General features: G+C 27.4%; 1 protein-coding gene across 1 annotated transcript; it reads left to right on the top strand.

Annotated features, from left to right (window-relative positions):
* The first annotated feature begins 142 nt into the window (after window positions 1-142).
* On the top strand, window positions 143-13,776 carry LOC136078810 (uncharacterized). Its single transcript, XM_065794622.1, has 3 exons — window positions 143-287; window positions 12,131-12,548; window positions 12,648-13,776. Exons 1-3 carry the CDS (start codon window positions 143-145, stop codon window positions 13,774-13,776), a joined length of 1,692 nt encoding a protein of 563 aa, XP_065650694.1.
* Window positions 13,777-18,711: the final 4,935 nt, after the last annotated feature.

The raw sequence follows: 18,711 nt of genomic DNA, 5'->3' as shown, positions 1-18,711 counted from the left end.
ATAAATATACTTATATTTATATCATTTCTTATACTAGAAATGGGTAAATCTGCAGTTAAGCGGCAGGCCTTTGGAAAGTTAAAACAAATTCCTGGCATAATCAACAATAAGTAAATTAATAGGCAATTATTTTGTGGTAATTATGTGGATCACATCTAAATATCTTGTTTTAAATTTAACACTTGCAGTTCAAAAACATGGAGAAGGAGCAAGTAATACAGATGTTGAGAGGTCCATAAAGCGATGGCTAATTCAAGCTCCTAACAGAAATGGTGGTCGTGCAAAACGTACCTTAAAAGCGTTAGCTAAAAATGCTTGATGGTTTGTTTAGCTGTTTTAATTTTTCTTTGATATTTATTTATTTTTCTGGAAATATGTTTTTATTTTTACAACGTTTTTGTTGTATTTGTCAACCATTTCCATTACGGACCATTACGGAGCATTGGATTACGGAGGATAGGATTACTCATTTTTTCAGTTTATTTTATATTTTATTCCTTCATTTACTTCACTTATTTTTATCTATATTACTCAATGAGTCATCTACCCTTCATCTTCTAGGATTAACTCTTACTTCCGATCTTTCTCGGAAACCGTAAATCAAATACATTGCAAAATTAGCGTTTGCTAAGGTTGCATCTCTTTATCGTGCTCGAAACTTTCTTACTGCGGATTCTATTCTTTATCTCTATAAATCTCAAATCCATCCTTGTATAGAACACTGTTGCCATATCTGGGGCGGATCTTCTAATGATGCCCTTTTTTCTTTAGAAAAGGTGTTAAAACGCATTGTAAACATAGTCGGACCTGCTCTTGCAGCCAACCTCCAACCATTATCACATTGTCGTAATGTTGCTCTTGTGCCATCTACTAAAATTCATTCTCGTGTTACTCGTCATTTAATTATGTCTCATCCTTTTTCTGTGACTGTTTCTAAGTGCTCCAAAAACCTTTACTCCTCTAGTTTTTTCTCTCGAACATCTGGTCTGTGAAATTCAATTCCTTCATCTTGCTTTCTTGATTCATATAATTTGCAATCTCTTAAGTCGTCTGTCAACCGTTATCTTGCCCTACAAACTTCATCTTTTCTGTTCCAGTAACTTCTAACTCTAATAGTGGTTGCTTACAGCCTTATTAGAAGCGAAGATGTAAAAAAAAAAATTATTTTGGTTATAATTTTATACTTATTTTACGAGTTTGATCAGACATTCATTTTGCGTGACGGGGTTTAAATCATATGTACAATAATCATTGTCTTTTCTTTATGCCAATAAATGTAGAACCATAATTGTTCTCATCATCATTATTGTCATTTGTTCAGTTTTTTTTAAATATTTGTACATACATAAAAAGCAACGTGATTGAGTGAGAAGTAGATTGAATAATGATGTTAGTTTAGCAACGTAATCAAAAGCGTAAATACTAATAATGTAAAAAGGTAAAATGAAGATAACACAATAGTTAGTTTTTTAATCTTTAGATAAGTTATAACAAATAACTATATTGCTCCTTTTTAATATAAGTTTAATGCTTTAACGTCTTTTAATTATTAAAAATTAAGTGCAAAACTGTTTAAATGGCTTTTAAATCACCTGGCACATCGTCAGGAGGAATAGTTTGCAGTAAAATCGGAAGTCGAGTAGTACCATGTGTTAGCACATGAAGACATCAAATAGTAATTATGATCTTCCTTTATCATTTTGCTTTATTCCTTTGCAAGTTAAACGTGCTTAATGTATTGAAATCTTTTATTGAAATACAGAATATTTATAGTTACATTTGTGTAGATCACAATGTGTTTATAGTTTTAAGATAATTGGAAATTATTTTTATGACTTTTATATGTAGTATTTCATTGAGAGTATTTTTTGAAACAACAAGATTATCTAATATTATCATGGAGTTAATGAGTTGCAATGTATTGGATAAACAGCGTGAGATATTTTTTTTATATAGCATCCCAAGAAATTTCATTCATATATTTGTATAATTTTTATATGAAGTAATTCACCGAGAGTATTTTTTGAAACAACACGATTATCTAATGTTATCATGGAGTCAACGAGTTGTGAAATATTGGATAAACAGAGTAAGATTTTTCTTTAGTATGGTAGCCCAAGAAACTTAATACATTTTAATAATTTTTATATGTAGTGTTAACAGCGTGAGATGTTTTTTTTATATGGCATTCCAAGAAATTTCATTTCAGAAAACAATAACAATATATATATATACACTTCATGAGTTTTTTGTTGTTGTTTTCTTTTTACTTTATTTTTATTTATTTTTTTATTATTATTATTAATTTATTACTTATAATATGTAAAAATATGTATTACTTAATTAATGTAGAAGAGATAAATATATTACTTTCTTATTTAATCTTATTACTAACTTTTATAGTTTATTTTACACTTACTTTATTTTTAGCTACTTTGGTTACAATTTTTACTTATTTTACAATTTCTTCACTTTTGGCTATTTTTTGGTGACTTGGTTGTAATTATTAAATCTATCAGGTGCAGCTTGACAAGCGGAAATATATGGATATCGAGAAGTACCAAACAATAGTTCATGCAAGCATGCAAATTGAAATGATGATAGAAGTTTGAAATCCGCTAACCTTAAACTTTTATTTGTATTGTGTTGCAAGGCAATTTTATTGAAATAAAAATATTTGGTAATATTAAACGTATTGCTAAAATGACTGTGTATTTATAGTTTAAAATATCCCACATTCCATTATATATCACCCATGCGACTTTTTTAGGTAGGCAAACATTACCCGCCATCATCTTTTTCTTCCTGACTTGTTTTACTTTAAAATCTTAAAATTTACTTTAAATAATCTAAAAATCTAAAAAGTTTACAGAAGAGCTAGCTTTCTATTCACAAAATTTTAATTCCGAGATCCAATCAACATCAAAAAATTTATTTAAAAAAGGTTAACTAAAAAAGAAACTTTACCGTCTAACACTATTTAGTCAATCAATCAATCATTTATTTCACTTTATAAAATAAAATTAATACAAAGCTAGGATCAGTCACAAACAGTTATGTAACTGACAAAAACGTGACGACCTACAAATATTAACCGTAAATACCGTATAGTAAACAATGGACTTAAACAATAGACGTTTTATTAAATCACTAAACCAAACAATGAATTCACTAATCTCTAAAACAAACGATGAATTGCTTTTATATAAAACCTTTTTTATAGAATCTTTTATAAAAGTAAAAATGTACCCAGCAAACCTTGTTTTAGTGGATTTGCAGTGAACCTATGTACACAAAATTTATTACGTTTAAAATACGTCTAAAATACGTTTAAAATAGAATTGGTAGTAGCAAAGTTTATTTATTTTTATTTTTATTAGTTCGTGTCTTAAGCTGTTTAGTTAGTTTTAGGCTGTTTTATATTTCAAAATTTATAGGCAGTGCCTATAACTTTTGAAGTATGCCAGTTAAATTAATGAAAGTATAAGAGTACTTAAGTTAACATAAGTAACTAAACAGTCAATTGGCGTTTAATGTTGTTTCATTTTTTTCCAAATTATTATTATGATATTAAATAGAAATTTAAAAATTTAACTACAACTATTTTAAATAAAAACTTAAAAAAATAATTTGTAAACTTGACGATTAATAAAGAAATACACTGCTCATTGTCCTTAAACATGGAATCACTATTACTACTACTCTGTACCTACAACTTTTGATTTCTCTTGTTTACTTGTTTAGCTATTTTTCTAAAAAATAACACACAAAATAAGTTTATTTGAAATTAATTTAAGTTTAGTTTAAACTTTGAGAAATTGAAATGCAAATGTTTGCCTTTTGTACTAATTGTACCAGAGGCTTTGTCTGCATTTTAACTAAGAATTTAATTTTTGTCAATATATTTACTTGCGATTGAGAATTAAAAAAATATTGAACAAAAAAGAGCTTTGCGAGACTAGTAATTTTGTATCTTAATTTTGACGCTAATGGATATCCATAGAAACGTCACGCTGTAGGGGAGGTGGAGGGGTATAGATTTTGAGTCACTTCATGAAACGGGTTAGGGTGAGAATTAAATTATTGACTGAATAAAAATTTTAGCATATTAAATATATATTTTTTTTACAAGGTTTGCTAATATATGAACTTTTATAGTGCAATTAGTTTCTTTTTTATACGAAATTTGTAATAAGATCCACAACATGCTTAAAATAAGCTAATTTCAATATTTTTTGAAAACTCTTTGGTTCTTGTAGGCTAACAAGAATATTTGCAACTTTGAAAATTTCTACCCAGGAAAAAAAGAATTCTATAGAATTTCTTTAAACTTTTGGAACATATGGTCTAAAGAAATTCTATAGAATTCTATAGAATGTCTATTAATTTCTATAGAAATTGCTATAAAACTTTATTTTCTATAAAATAAAAAGTAGGAAAAAAAGTTCTATTGGAATTTCTACAGAAATTAACAGAGATTCTATATAAACTTTATAGAATTCTATAGAATTTCTATAGACCATATGTTCCAAAAGTTTATAGAAATTCTATACAACTTTTTTTCTTGGGTAACGAGTTTGCAGTAACATTATTAGATAGTTTTACAGAACATCTTGCAGAAAGTTTTCAGCACATTTCTTTTAGGAATAGGATATTGAAAGAAACGTGCTCAAAAACGTGACTAATTAATACATTTAATATGCTTGTATGCCTATTTGTTTTAGGTATATTAGGGTTATGTTTATAAAAAAAAAAATGAATTGATTAATTAATTAAATTAAATATTTTTTTTTACCTCGTTCAACCTTGTTTGTGTGTTTTTGCGTGTGTTTTCATATAAATTGATTATTTTGTTGTTCATTTTTTTATAACGGACTATTTTGTTCATTCTTTTTTTGATCACTTAGAACCACCAGAAAATCTTGATCTTTTTTCTGTGACAGCCAACGGATCTGAATTTTAACTCAAAAAAGTCTTAGTTATTTACTGATAACAATTATCGCAACTTTGTTGATATTTCTAAATTGATGAACGGCTTCACTCTTACTAAGTTCTCTATTATGTGTCTTCTTGGATTTTTATTTGCTATTGACCTCTCAGAAATAAACTTAAATACAGCTAAATTGATATCTTTCTAGATTTGTTTTTCCTGCCGACCCCTTTGGTAATCATCTTAATCAGTCAGATAAAACAATTAGCGTGGAGCTAGAAAAGTAAAGTTCCGCGTTTCCTGGTAAAGTTCTTTCCGAAATATGGTCGAACGTTATTATAGATATAGGTTTCGAGCTGTATCTGAATACATTAATTCATATGATTATGAACTGAATCAAAAAGATCTTTTAATAAAAGATAAGAAATGATTTGGCAAAAGCTGTAAAATGTCAAAATCTTGCAACCAAAGAACTTATTTTTTTTTTCCAAAGTTGCTTGCAACCAAAGAACTCATATTTTTTTCTCTAAAGTTTGCAACCAAGGAACTCATAAAAAGCTTGCAACCAAGGAATTTATATTTTTTGCTCTAAAGTTGCTTGCAACCATGGAGCTCATATTTTGTTTAATACTGTATGTAAGCCGAAGAAAATGATTAAATGATCCGGTAACTATTAATAACAATAAAGATGAAGCAGAGCAAGTAGAATGGATGGAAGACTAAGATCTGAAACTAACCAGAATCTCAATTCCCAATAATTTTAAAGAAACCATCATTCTAATTTTTAGTATAGCGGAATACTTAACTTTGGTACAACTGTTCAAAACTAAAATGTAAATTATTAAATGTTAAAAACTTTGTCCTACTTTTTATTTATAAGTTTAACGAGTTATTTAAATTAGGCAAATAATGATTCATTCTTATTGATATATAACCATTGCCCTTTTAGCTTATTTGATCTTATTAAAACGTGAAAGATGTCTTTGTATTTTTACATTAGAATTATTTTTAATTTATCTGCTTCTTTTTTTTTTTTTTGAACTGCGTGCCCTACATTTCCTTTTAAATTAAGCTTATTATCAAAAAAATTTAAAATTTTCAATTCGATTTTGCCCAAATTTTTTGTTCGGTTTTCTAATGGTTCTTCCTGACGAAGATTAATCCATCTTTGTCTATCTTCAAGTTTCCCTCAAGTGAAGTTCAGACTTCTTGAATATTCTTTAGCGCATTTTATTATTTTTTTAACATATTACCAATGTCTTCTCTGTTCTACTTTAAATATATTATTTTCTATTGGAGTGTTGCACAAGATTCTTTTGTGACAGTTGTTTTTTAAAGTAGACTGTGAATTCTGCTGTTTGTTAATGAGACTGTTAAATGTAGGGGAGACCGGGCCAGTTGGCCGCAGGGGTAAGCTGACGAACTGCGTTTATCTTCAAAGCCTTTAATCAGAAAGTGATAAAAATTACACAGAAACTTCCTTATTGACCATTTCATCATTTACTGTAGTATTGTCATGCGTATTGTTATTGTAGCATGCGCATTGGAGGTATTAAGATTTATGCATTTTTTGGACAAAAACGTAACTTTTAGAACATCGCTTCCTTTTTACTTTACAAAGAAAATAGTCGTATGAAAAAAAAATTATTGTAAAAGTTCCAGTCACAAATGGTTTTCTATATTCAGTGAGACTTTTTTTTAAAGTTGCCGTTTTTCAGGATCTATAGACTGTTTATAAAAAAAAAGCTTTCGGGGTAAGTTGGCTCATAGCATTAACAATGGAAAAAAATATATATTTTTATAAAATTATTATTATTTTTTTTTTTTAACTTTTAACTATATTGAAAAAATTTATTTTTACAAAAAAATTTTAAAAAAATTTTTTATAGTTATTTTTTTCACAGATAAAAAGTGGGCTACTGTTTTGGCTTTTATACGGACTAATATTTGGTACCAGCTAAAAGCAATATTAAATTTTGGGATAAAATTTTTATTAATTTTGCACTTAATAGTGCGTTAATAATCATTTTTATAGTTTGCGCCAACTTACCCCGTGGTGGGGTAAGTTAGCGCAAATTTTTTTTTTTTGTTGCGGAAAGGCCCCAAAAATTTTTTTTGTAAATGAATACAAATTTTATAAGTTACCCTAATCCATACTCTTTAAGACTACACTTTAATATTTTCAAAAAAATGTACTGTTAGGGCTACCGAGCTCATAGAGTAAAAACCGAGCCAACTAGCCCCGGTCTCCCCTATATTGTACAATGTTTGTTAATAAAATGCCTAAAATACAATAAACATACCAACATTTATAAATATTTATGAACATTTATAAACATTTATAAACATTTAAAAACATTTATAAACATTTATAAACATTTATAAACATTTATAAACATTTATAAACATTTATAAACATTTATAAACATTTATAAACATTTATAAACATTTATAAACATTTATAAACATTTATAAACATTTATAAACATTTATAAACATTTATAAACATTTATAAACATTTATAAACATTTATAAACATTTATAAACATTTATAAACATTTATAAACATTTATAAACATTTATAAACATTTATAAACATTTATAAACATTTATAAACATTTATAAACATTTATAAACATTTATAAACATTTATAAACATTTATAAACATTTATAAACATTTATAAACATTTATAAACATTTATAAACATTTATAAACATTTATAAACATTTATAAACATTTATAAACATTTATAAACATTTATAAACATTTATAAACATTTATAAACATTTATAAACATTTATAAACATTTATAAACATTTATAAACATTTATAAACATTTATAAACATTTATAAACATTTATAAACATTTATAAACATTTATAAACATTTATAAACATTTATAAACATTTATAAACATTTATAAACATTTATAAACATTTATAAACATTTATAAACATTTATAAACATTTATAAACATTTATAAACATTTATAAACATTTATAAACATTTATAAACATTTATAAACATTTATAAACATTTATAAACATTTATAAACATTTATAAACATTTATAAACATTTATAAACATTTATAAACATTTATAAACATTTATAAACATTTATAAACATTTATAAACATTTATAAACATTTTATAAACATTTATAAACATTTATAAACATTTATAAACATTTATAAACATTTATAAACATTTATAAACATTTATAAACATTTATAAACATTTATAAACATTTATAAACATTTATAAACATTTATAAACATTTATAAACATTTATAAACATTTATAAACATTTATAAACATTTATAAACATTTATAAACATTTATAAACATTTATAAACATTTATAAACATTTATAAACATTTATAAACATTTATAAACATTTATAAACATTTATAAACATTTATAAACATTTATAAACATTTATAAACATTTATAAAACTTTATAAACATTTATAAACATTTATAAACATTTATAAACATTTATAAACATTTATAGACATTTAAACATTAACATTTTTCTTAAACACTATAATAAGCACTTTCCATTTACAGAAAAAGAAACAAAAATCAAATACTTGAAATGGCCATGGATTACACGCTGTAAATCTAAATGGTTTTTAAAAGTTCCTTAAGAGTTCTTTGAATTACCTAAAGGTTCTTTATGTTATTTATTGGTTCTTCCATGATCTAACGGTTTCTTTGCGCAGTTGTATAGTTCTTGTAAACTTTTTTTTTTTTTTTTTGTCATTTTGTTATTTGTTAAAAATTACAAAAAAGAAATTACAGTTATAGAAAAACCTGGACCCTGGCCTGAACAAGAAGAAGACAGACTGGTCTTATCACCGAGCCCCGTCACAATGTTGTTTTCAAACGTATTTACATTACTAATTAGTGATAAAATAAAACAGTATGAGTACATACAAAACTTCAGCAACAAAATAAATTTTTGCTAACAATCTTCCAACGGAATGATTTACAGATAAAAAATAAAATAATACAAAAGTATAATAAGGTCCCGATATCGAATTTGGTACGAGTCTTTTTAAGATGGTTTATGGGAATGACAAAGTTGTACAATGAAAATTTGGTAAGATATTTATGAGAGATTTCATTAAATTAAGATTGAAATGTTAATGGAGATAAACCATGTTTTACTTTAAAGATAAATAACATTACTTGATGAATATTAATCTTATAAAAATTTAAAGCTCCAAGCTTACCAAGAGAGGTTCGCAATGTCCATTCCTGTTTGCCCCGAATATTATCCCGCAAGCATGTTTTTTTTTTGCTATAAATTTCTTTGAGTTTAGTGTGATTAGTGCTACCCCAGGCAACGTTACAGTAAAAAAGATGTGTATGAACAAAAAATATATATTTTTTAAAGATTGATTATTGAGAAACGGTATAACATGGAAATACTTTTTGAGATCTTCTTTCCTTTATGTTTAATATGATATTTCCATGTTTTTCATTTAAAAGCACTCCTAGAAATTTTATAAATAATTCTCTTTTAATTATTATGTTATTGATTAAAAGATCGAGCAATTTATGAGAAATATTATCGGCTATACTAGTTTTATGGAGTAGAATAAACTTTGTTTTATCAATGTTTAATGTTATTTAAATTACTGATTTGCGATAAGGTTGTTGGGGTTTTTGAAGAACCCTAAATATGGATGCATATACTTTATGCAAACTCCATTTTATTTTTCTGCTCGCATGTTTATTACAGTTCAAAGCAAGGGTTGTTTTTGGTTGTAATTGGTTGTTTTCTTGTAATTGACTTTTGTAGAAAAAAATAAATTTTATTCTGAATTAAAAAAAAGTTATATTGAGAGCATTTTGTTGATTTTTGCAAAATATTTAAATTTGAACGTAGAAGATGTCTGCAAATATTTAGAGCTATACTGAATTGGGCTGTCTGAAATGGGCTGTCTGAATTAGGACTGAAAATTATTGGTAAGATTAATGTTTCAAATTGTTTATATTACAAATATTTTTAAATTTGTTTACTTCAAATCTAGTTAATCTTGCAACATGTATTTTTGACGGTTGGCAGCTTCTTATAAATCTATAAAATGTTTTCGTCAAAATATTCAAATTTAATGTTACAACATATTCAGTTCAATATTGCACTGTTTGTTGTTGAAATAGCAAAAAAGCTAATGAAATCTAGTCTTCTAGAAATTTTGCTAATGAAGTCTAGTCTTTGCTTACTTATTTCAATAATAGTTTTGTAATATAAAAAACCGGAATTGGGCACCAGCATAGTATCCAAGTTGCATAGTTTATTAAACAATAAATTACTTTTAGATAACGCTCTCAGTTGCTAAATCTAACAAAACATGCTTTTAGGAAAAGCAATTTAGGTCTTACTTTGCCACTTGAAATAAATTTGTGTAGCAAAGATGATATTTTATGTGACGATTTTTTTGAAGAAGCATTTATTATTAACGATCGAAATGGTTTAACTGAAAGTGCCGCTAATATAGGAAATGCTTTTCACGATACACCGTTAATGACAATAATAAAAATGTTCAAGAAAATTTTTCAATACATTCCAATTTTACTGCTACTTAAGAAGTTATTTGAAATGGATGCAATATGAAACTCTATAAAACAAAAACTAAATAATGATCTGTCTAAGAAGACGAGTCGTATTCAGATGGCTTTGTATGCAAGCACCATGTCATTTTTAATGACAAGTATGCCTTAAGGCTTCATTTTTATTTTGATGAATTTGAGGTATGCAATCTGATTGGAGTTCGTCGTAAAGTGCATAAACTCTGTGTATTTTACTTTTTTTCTGTTTAATATTGCAAATAAATATAAAACATAATATACAAGGCTGACAACACCAGGGAAGGAGGGATGGGGCCCAAGGGGGCGTGCTAACTTTTTTCTAAAGGACATTTTTTTTTATAAAGAAAATTCTAGATATAGAGGACTTTTTTAAAGATTTACGATTGTGCTCCCGAACCCGAAACCGTGTCGTCGACCATAATATATAAAAAATAAATCAAGACTTCAAAATATATACTTATGTATTCTTGTAAAAAAAAGTTAGTTAATTTAAATGAATTAAAACATAAAATATACAGGAATGTTTTAAAACCTTTCATTTCATTCAGGATTTTACAACATTACAAAATGAAGGCATATTAGTTATAGTTGATAGCTAGGAGTTGCAAGTATATGGTGGCTTAAAATAAATCTTTGCAGATAACCTTTCAACCCATGCACTAGCTGGTTTTTGTCGTATTTTTAATTCTGTTTTTTTTTGTCACCAGTGTATGACTTTATAAATTGAAAAAAATAAAATATGTTCTGAGCTTGATGCAACACTTTATACTGATGGAATGTATCAGTATCACTACCAAAATGATATAAAAATAAGCGCAAACAATGTTGCGCTTATTTTTATATCATTTTGGTAGTGATTTTTTATATCATTTTGGTAGTGATTTGCGCTTATTTTTACGTTGATTAAACGTTGTATTTTACGTTGGCAAAACGTTGTATATTACGTTAATTCAACGTTATGTTTTACGTTTGCACAGCGTTATATTCAACTTTTATTGGAATTAAATATGTTTGTTATATATTTTAACATTATCAGCGTCAAAAAAAATAAAGAAAATATTGTTTTTCGTCATAAAAAGTGATTTTTTTAAATCGTACTATAATTCAAATATATTTTTATTTAGATGTCTGTATGGGTTAACAACAATTTTATTTTAAATTTGTAAGTGTTAGGTGTATAATATAATATATAATTTTTATTTGGCTGCAATTTATACAGTAGATATTGCTATCAATATGTTACCTATACCTATTGGGGTACATTGATCTTTGACTATGCGGGGCCCATTGATCGGAGGATCAAAGTGCCCCATAGAAGACAAAGTGCCCCATGTTTTTGTTTATAAGCAATACAGTTAAACGAATGGAATTGTATTTATAATTTTAAAAAAAACTATATATAAACAAACAATAGCTTTTAGCATTTCATTTTTTAAATCTACTTATGTTATAAGCTAGTAATAATAATACTATTATTTTATAATATCAAAAGAATAATATTTAACATAATAATTAAAAAATATTTAACATAATATTATTATGTTAAATATTAGCATTTATTAAAAACATATGTTTTTATTGATATATTTTTTTACAGATCTTAAAATGGTTAGAAATAGAATTAAAAAAACAAATAAAGTTGCTATACCAAGTGAAACAATGAAGGTAGCTGTTAATAAAGTTTTAGAAGGAACACAACTGAATGTTGTAGCACGTCAGTTTAACATAGATAGAATGACTTTAAAAAGATATTGTCGTAAAAAGAGGCTTAATCCAAATGAAGCTTTCAAGCCTAACTACAACAATAGACAAGTTTTTACAGCAGAAGATGAAAAAAGTTTATCAAGTTATTTACTAATTGCATCAAAAATGAACTATGGCCTTTCAACTAGGTCAACGCGATTATTGGCATATGAATTTGCTTTAAAAAACAATAAGATATGCCCATCATCATGGATCAAAAATAAAATTGCAGGCATTGATTGGTTGCAAGGTTTTATGAAAAGACAACCAGAGTTGTCTCTATGAACACCTGAAGCAACGAGCTTCGCTCGATCAACAGCTTTTAACAAACACACTGTAAGAGAGTTTTTTCAAAATCTTAAAACGGTAAGAAATCGATATAAATATAATCCTAACTTTATATATAATGTTGATGAAACTGGTTTAACAACCGTTCAAAAGCCGGTAAAGGTTTTAGCTGGTAGAGGAAGCAAACAAGTTGGAAGAATCACATCTGCAGAACGAGGAACATTGGTAACTGCATGTTGTGCCTCTAATGCTATTGGAAATTCCATTCCTCCATTATTTATTTTTCCTAGGGTAAAGTTTCATGATTACATGATTAAGGAAGGACCTCCTGGATGTGTGGGATTTGCAAATCCTTCTGGTTGGATGAACTCAGAAATTTTCATAGAATGGATTAAACATTTTGTTAAATATTCAAACTGTTCTCAGGAATCTCCAGTTTTGTTACTTTTCGACAGTCATGAAAGTCATATTTCTGTTAAAGGCTTGGAGCTTGCAATTCAACACGGAATTACAATGATAAGTTTTCCTCCCCATTGCAGCCATAAATTGCAGCCATTAGATAGAACTGTTTTTGGACCATTGAAAAGGTTTTACAATTCTGCATGTGATAATTGGATGGTTTCAAACCCAAGACCAATGACCATTTATGATATTGTTTCAATAGTTCGAGAACCGTATACAAAAGCTTTCTCACCATCTAATATACAGACAGGATTTAGAGTAGCTGGCATTGAGCCATTGAATTCTAAAATTTTCAAAGATGACGAATATTTACCATCATCAGTTACAGGTAGAGCTGCTCCAGATACAGTTACTATCACTCCTGTCAACAACATGGAATCTGAAATGATACCAGCACATGTTAATCACATAGAGTCTGAAATAACTATAGTAAATATTGAAACAAGTATTTTAAACAAAGTGTCAACAAGTGTTGCTTCTATAATCTCACCTGAGGTTTTAAAACCTTACCCAAAAGCATCTGCCAGAAAAAAAAAAGTTAAAAGTAGGCAGTTAAAAACAAGGATCTTGACTGATACTCCTGTCAGAAATGAAATTCGTTTGTCAAAAGAAAAGAAAATTTTGAAGCAAACCAAAAATCAACAAAAAGTCTCCACAAAAGATAAGAAAGAAACTAAAAATTACTTGCTTAGGAATAAAAAACAATGTAAACCAAAAGCTGCTTCACAACTTGACTTTCACAAATCATGAAATATTCTTAATCAAAATATTGTACTTTTAACAAGTTTTGTAAAATTAAAAGTTGTATTCTTATTTCAGTCTTTATATTTCAGTTCTTATAAATTTCAAGTTGTTGTAAAGTTTTAAACGTATATAAAGCGGGTAGCTTATAGCTGCTGTGATTTATACATTTTTTAATTAAAAATTAGACTAGTGGGTTTAACTGCTATATTTAAAAAATAATTAAAAAATTTAGATGTATTATATGTTATACAATATTACCCTTTGACTAAATTATTTACAAGATTTAGTTATAGAAGTGTTAAACGTTTAGATAATATTACGCATATAAGATCAATGTGCCCCAAGTCGGAGATCATAGTACCCCATAGTTTGGGGTAAATTGATCTTTTGAGAGGGTTGTTTAAAAGTTAAAATTATTCATGTTTATCATTTTTTTAAATCAAAATATTTATATATTCCAAAAGCCAGATAGTTCTACATGTGTTTCGTAGTTAATAAGTTTTTACATCTCTTTCAGGTTCTGTGCAATTTTCAAAACACTGCTACGGCGATCAATGCGCCCCCATCTCCCCTACATATAATATATATCTACTTATACATACACATTCCAACCATTATGATGAATCAACATTGCTGATGGGTATAAGAGGTTTTTCCTCCTCCGGCTAATTGCCATATAGAGGCCACATACCTGGGCCAGTGAAGGCAAGTTCAGCTCATTAAAGAGCATTATCACCCGCTTTGCTGAACAAGAATAAGTAAGTTTAGCAAGAACAAAGAAAGTTAGAGCGAAAGTCAGAAGAAGTTGAGTTAGTAAGATAGCAAATAGAAAGCGGACAGATATTGCACAAGATGTTAGGGAATATGCAATTCATTCTATTAATCAGTTTATCTAGTTACCTTGTAAAAGTTACCTAGTTATTGTATGAGTATATATATATATATATATATTTTTTTTTTTTTTTCTTTTATTACAAAATAATAAATATTTACAACTTTTTCCTTTAAAATTACATTATCTCAGGTTTTATAGTTTTACATAATATAGTTTTTACAAATGTTCGTAAATATATACATTTTCTATTTTTTATTTATTTTATTATATATTTTTTGTATTTTTTTATTTTTTATTTTTTCTGTTTTTTGTTTTTATATTTTTTGTGTTTTTTGGTTTTATATTTTTTTGTATTTTCTGTTTTTTATTTTTTTGCCGTTGTGCGGAGATAATATTTCATAAAATAAGGGCTGGCAGTGATTAATCTAATCATATATAATCATAATTTTACTGTATAACATAGAAAAAAGATGCAGAGAGAAGGAAATCTTTACTAAACATACAACGAGCCGTTGTTTTATTTTAGCTCATATGTTTAGTTGCAGATTTCCATTCTCTACTTGACAGAAAACATTTTTAATACAAAAATACCCACAGAAAATGTCCGCGGTGTTTCTACGGACAGGATAATTATATTTTAAGGTAATAATATTCCTGATGTTTTTGATTATTACGCTGATCACTGCCATTAGGTCAAATTTTTGTTACTAAACATGTTGTGGCATCTACTGTTCCATATTGCACTCATGATGGTTTGAGTGAGTGTCAACAGCAGCTGCGAAGTGGGGTTTTTCTCCGATAAATTCGCTGTTTCAATCAAGAAAATTGAGTTTATCGCAGAAAAATTGGTTCGGGATGTCAAGGAGTTATATACATGTATAAAATGTTTAAAAAGGTAAAATGGTTAAAAAGGTAAAAAGGTTACATGTCTAAAAAGTAAGTATATACTTAGTTTTATTGCTTAGTTTTTATTGCTTAGTTTTATTGCTGATGACGTTTGTTACAATCAATGGTAGCTGAAGCAGCTGCATTAAATTATAGAGGCATTATTCATGTTTGTTTTGTGTGTGGTTTGATATTTCGTTATATATGAAAGAGAAAAATCATTTACAAAATATATTTCTATATTCAACTTAAAAATTCGAATAAAAAATAGCTCTTATAAATTATACAAATATATATTTGTATATTTTCTCGATGCGTTTTCTCAATGTAAACACAACGTTGATCCACTGTATAAAATCCAACGTTATTCCAATGTAAATGGATCAACGTTAATACAATGTATATAATCCACCGTTAATCCATACACATTGGATTAACGTTGCGTAATAAACACTCGATCAACGTTAACCATATACATTGGATCAATGTGGGGTTATACACATTTGGTCAACGTTGATCCCTATACATTGGCTAGAATTTTCTGCTGACGTGTTCAAAGTAGACTATTGGAACACTATTAGAATTATTTATAAAAATAAATCTTTATTTAATTAATAATTTTGTTTGTATTTGAAAAAAAAATATGTAATTTATGTACGTCTAATGTAAACAAAGTTATTACGTCAAATTATTACGTCAAATGTAAACAAAAAAACTTACGAAAAAAAAATTTGATTTAATTATTGTTATTTTTTAGATGAACCTTTTTCTCTTTTGAATATTTACTTAGATAAAATTTTTCTCTTTTTAATATTGTCTTCAAGTATCAATTTGTTTTTATATTCAACCTTATTTTTTTGCAGATAAAAGAAGAAATTGCAGTTAATGTTTACAGCTTTTCGTTTAATTGTAATTGATGCTAAAATACTCACCTAAAAAGCCACACCCATGTTGAACCTAATTTTAGTTTGATGAAATGACAAAGGGTTGTGTCATCGCTTTTTAGAATTGTTAGAACTATGTCATTCAAGGAAAGTTAGTGTGAAAAATCATAAAACTAGTCTTTAAAAAATATTTCGGTTTATACAGGGGGCTAAATAGGTCCCGAACTTAACGAATAGGGTGCCCCTCTGACCGATCTCAAAATCCACTACAGGGGTGCATGCAATCGTTGTACATTTTGTCAGTAAATATGACTAGTTGTTATATGCCCTCCTCAGATAAATATTAAAAACAGTCTAAGAGGCGCCAATGCCGAGGACTTTCTTTTTCTTAAAATTAAAAGAAAAAAATAACATTATTTTCAGATAATATTTATTAAACATTAAATAAATGTTTTCCATTGAAACTAACCACTGCTTTTTTTTAAATACTTTGCGTCTTTTTGATGGTTATCAGACACTTTGAAACGTTCCCATGCTTTTTTTTAGAAATGAGTAGTGAGCAGCTTCCCCTGCTTGTTTACCCAAGAAGCCCAATCCAATGTCCTTATCTTTACAAAAAGGACCTACATGTTGAAATATGATGTGTAACTTCAGAGTAACTGTCATTTCTTAATCTTCCACCAAGGTTGAAAAAAGGTTCCTAAACAACCTGATGTCTTTTTCAAATGTTGGCCTTAAATTTACACCAAACAAGAGTGAACAAGGTTATCCAGAAGTCTGAATGCTTAAGCCAATGGTTTTAATAGGACTGGAAACAAGTTATAGTACTTTACCCAATTTTTTGATATTTTTTGGCAACCATTACCATTATATGACCCATTTCTTATTGATTTTGAAAAATTTATATCATTTTTTGACCTTTTTTAATAGTATTAAGATCAGCTAAAAGTTATTAAATCAAATTACCTTAAGAAATCCTCAACCTTCATTGATGGAAATTTTTATAGACTGGTTTTGAAGATAGGCTCCTTTTTTATCTATTATTTGCCACAAAAACTCATTGACATATGTTGTTCTAATAAATGGGAACAGTTTTAACAATCTTTTTTCCTCTAGAGATTTAATATTAAAAAGTTCAAAATCGTCAACAAAGCAATCATCAAGTTGCTGGTCAATATGTTTTAGCTCTTCTGCTAACCCTGATTGTATAATTTTTTTGTTTTGTGTTTTCAATCATAGTTCTTTTACTAGCTTTAGAATTTTTGTGTATATTAATTCTAAAGTTGATTGAATGTCAATCATGCTGTTTATAGACAGTTGTTGTATATTACTAGTACAGAGACAAAATTAACTCCCCCATTTGGTTTGCTTGCAATTTTGAAATGAATGAAAGATTTTTGTTTTTTTTCAAATAATATGTTTATTTAGCATTTAAATTTTTTGTTTGTCAATTTTCAAAAATGATATCAACTAAATGTCCGCCTTTAGCGGTTCAACACAAATCAGTTATTTTTATTGAATTTTTCATTACTTTTTCGAGTATTTCAATCGGCGCACCAAACTGCTATTTTTTGTGGATGCAATGATGTTTCATAAATGATTTGTGGGCTTTTACTTCCTCAGAATTGATAATTTTGTTTATTGACATGGCCACTGAGATGAAAATGTGCTTCATCACTCATTATCATTTTTTTCACTAAAATTATCAATTTCTCTCGCAAGAAAATGACATTACTGTACTTCAAACGCTGATTATGGTCTCTGGGCAATAGCTTTTGCATTAACTGGATTTTTTAAGGGAAAAGGTGTAAATCTTTTTTTTAAATTCGTCGAAGAGAGCGCTGAGAAATGCTTAACTGTTGAGCACGTCTTCTTGTTGATGTTTTTGGTGACTCTGCAACACTTTCACAAACAAGAGCGATATTTTCTTTAGAGCGGGCGGTTCTTGGTCTTCCTGAATGGTGAGAGTCTAAAGTTGTTCCATACTGTTCAAATCGATCTGATAAAGCATGAATTGTTTTCTTATCAGGTGCTGATTGATTACAATGTCTTTTTCAATATTCTCGTTGAGTTAACACAACTGACCTAATTTTTTGAATAAAAATAGTCACGATTTCTGCACTTTGTTGTGGATTGAATCGATTCATAATTAATTTTGTGCTATTCTACTTTACAACTGTAAAAAAAAAATAATGACAGTTAATATCAAAATAAAAAATAACAGCTCTTTCAAATAGGGGAATTAATTTTGCCTCACCCTGTATCATCAATGTTTCTTTTAAGTGTAAAACTAAATTTTTTACCTTCAGTTTTAAAAATTAAAATAAATAAAATGAA

The sequence above is a fragment of the Hydra vulgaris genome, chromosome 03, assembly GCF_038396675.1.
Source record: "Hydra vulgaris chromosome 03, alternate assembly HydraT2T_AEP".
Classification (NCBI taxonomy): Eukaryota; Metazoa; Cnidaria; class Hydrozoa; order Anthoathecata; family Hydridae; genus Hydra; species Hydra vulgaris.
The sequence above is the reverse complement of the archived record's forward strand: the minus strand, read 5'-3'. Positions and strand labels throughout refer to the sequence as shown.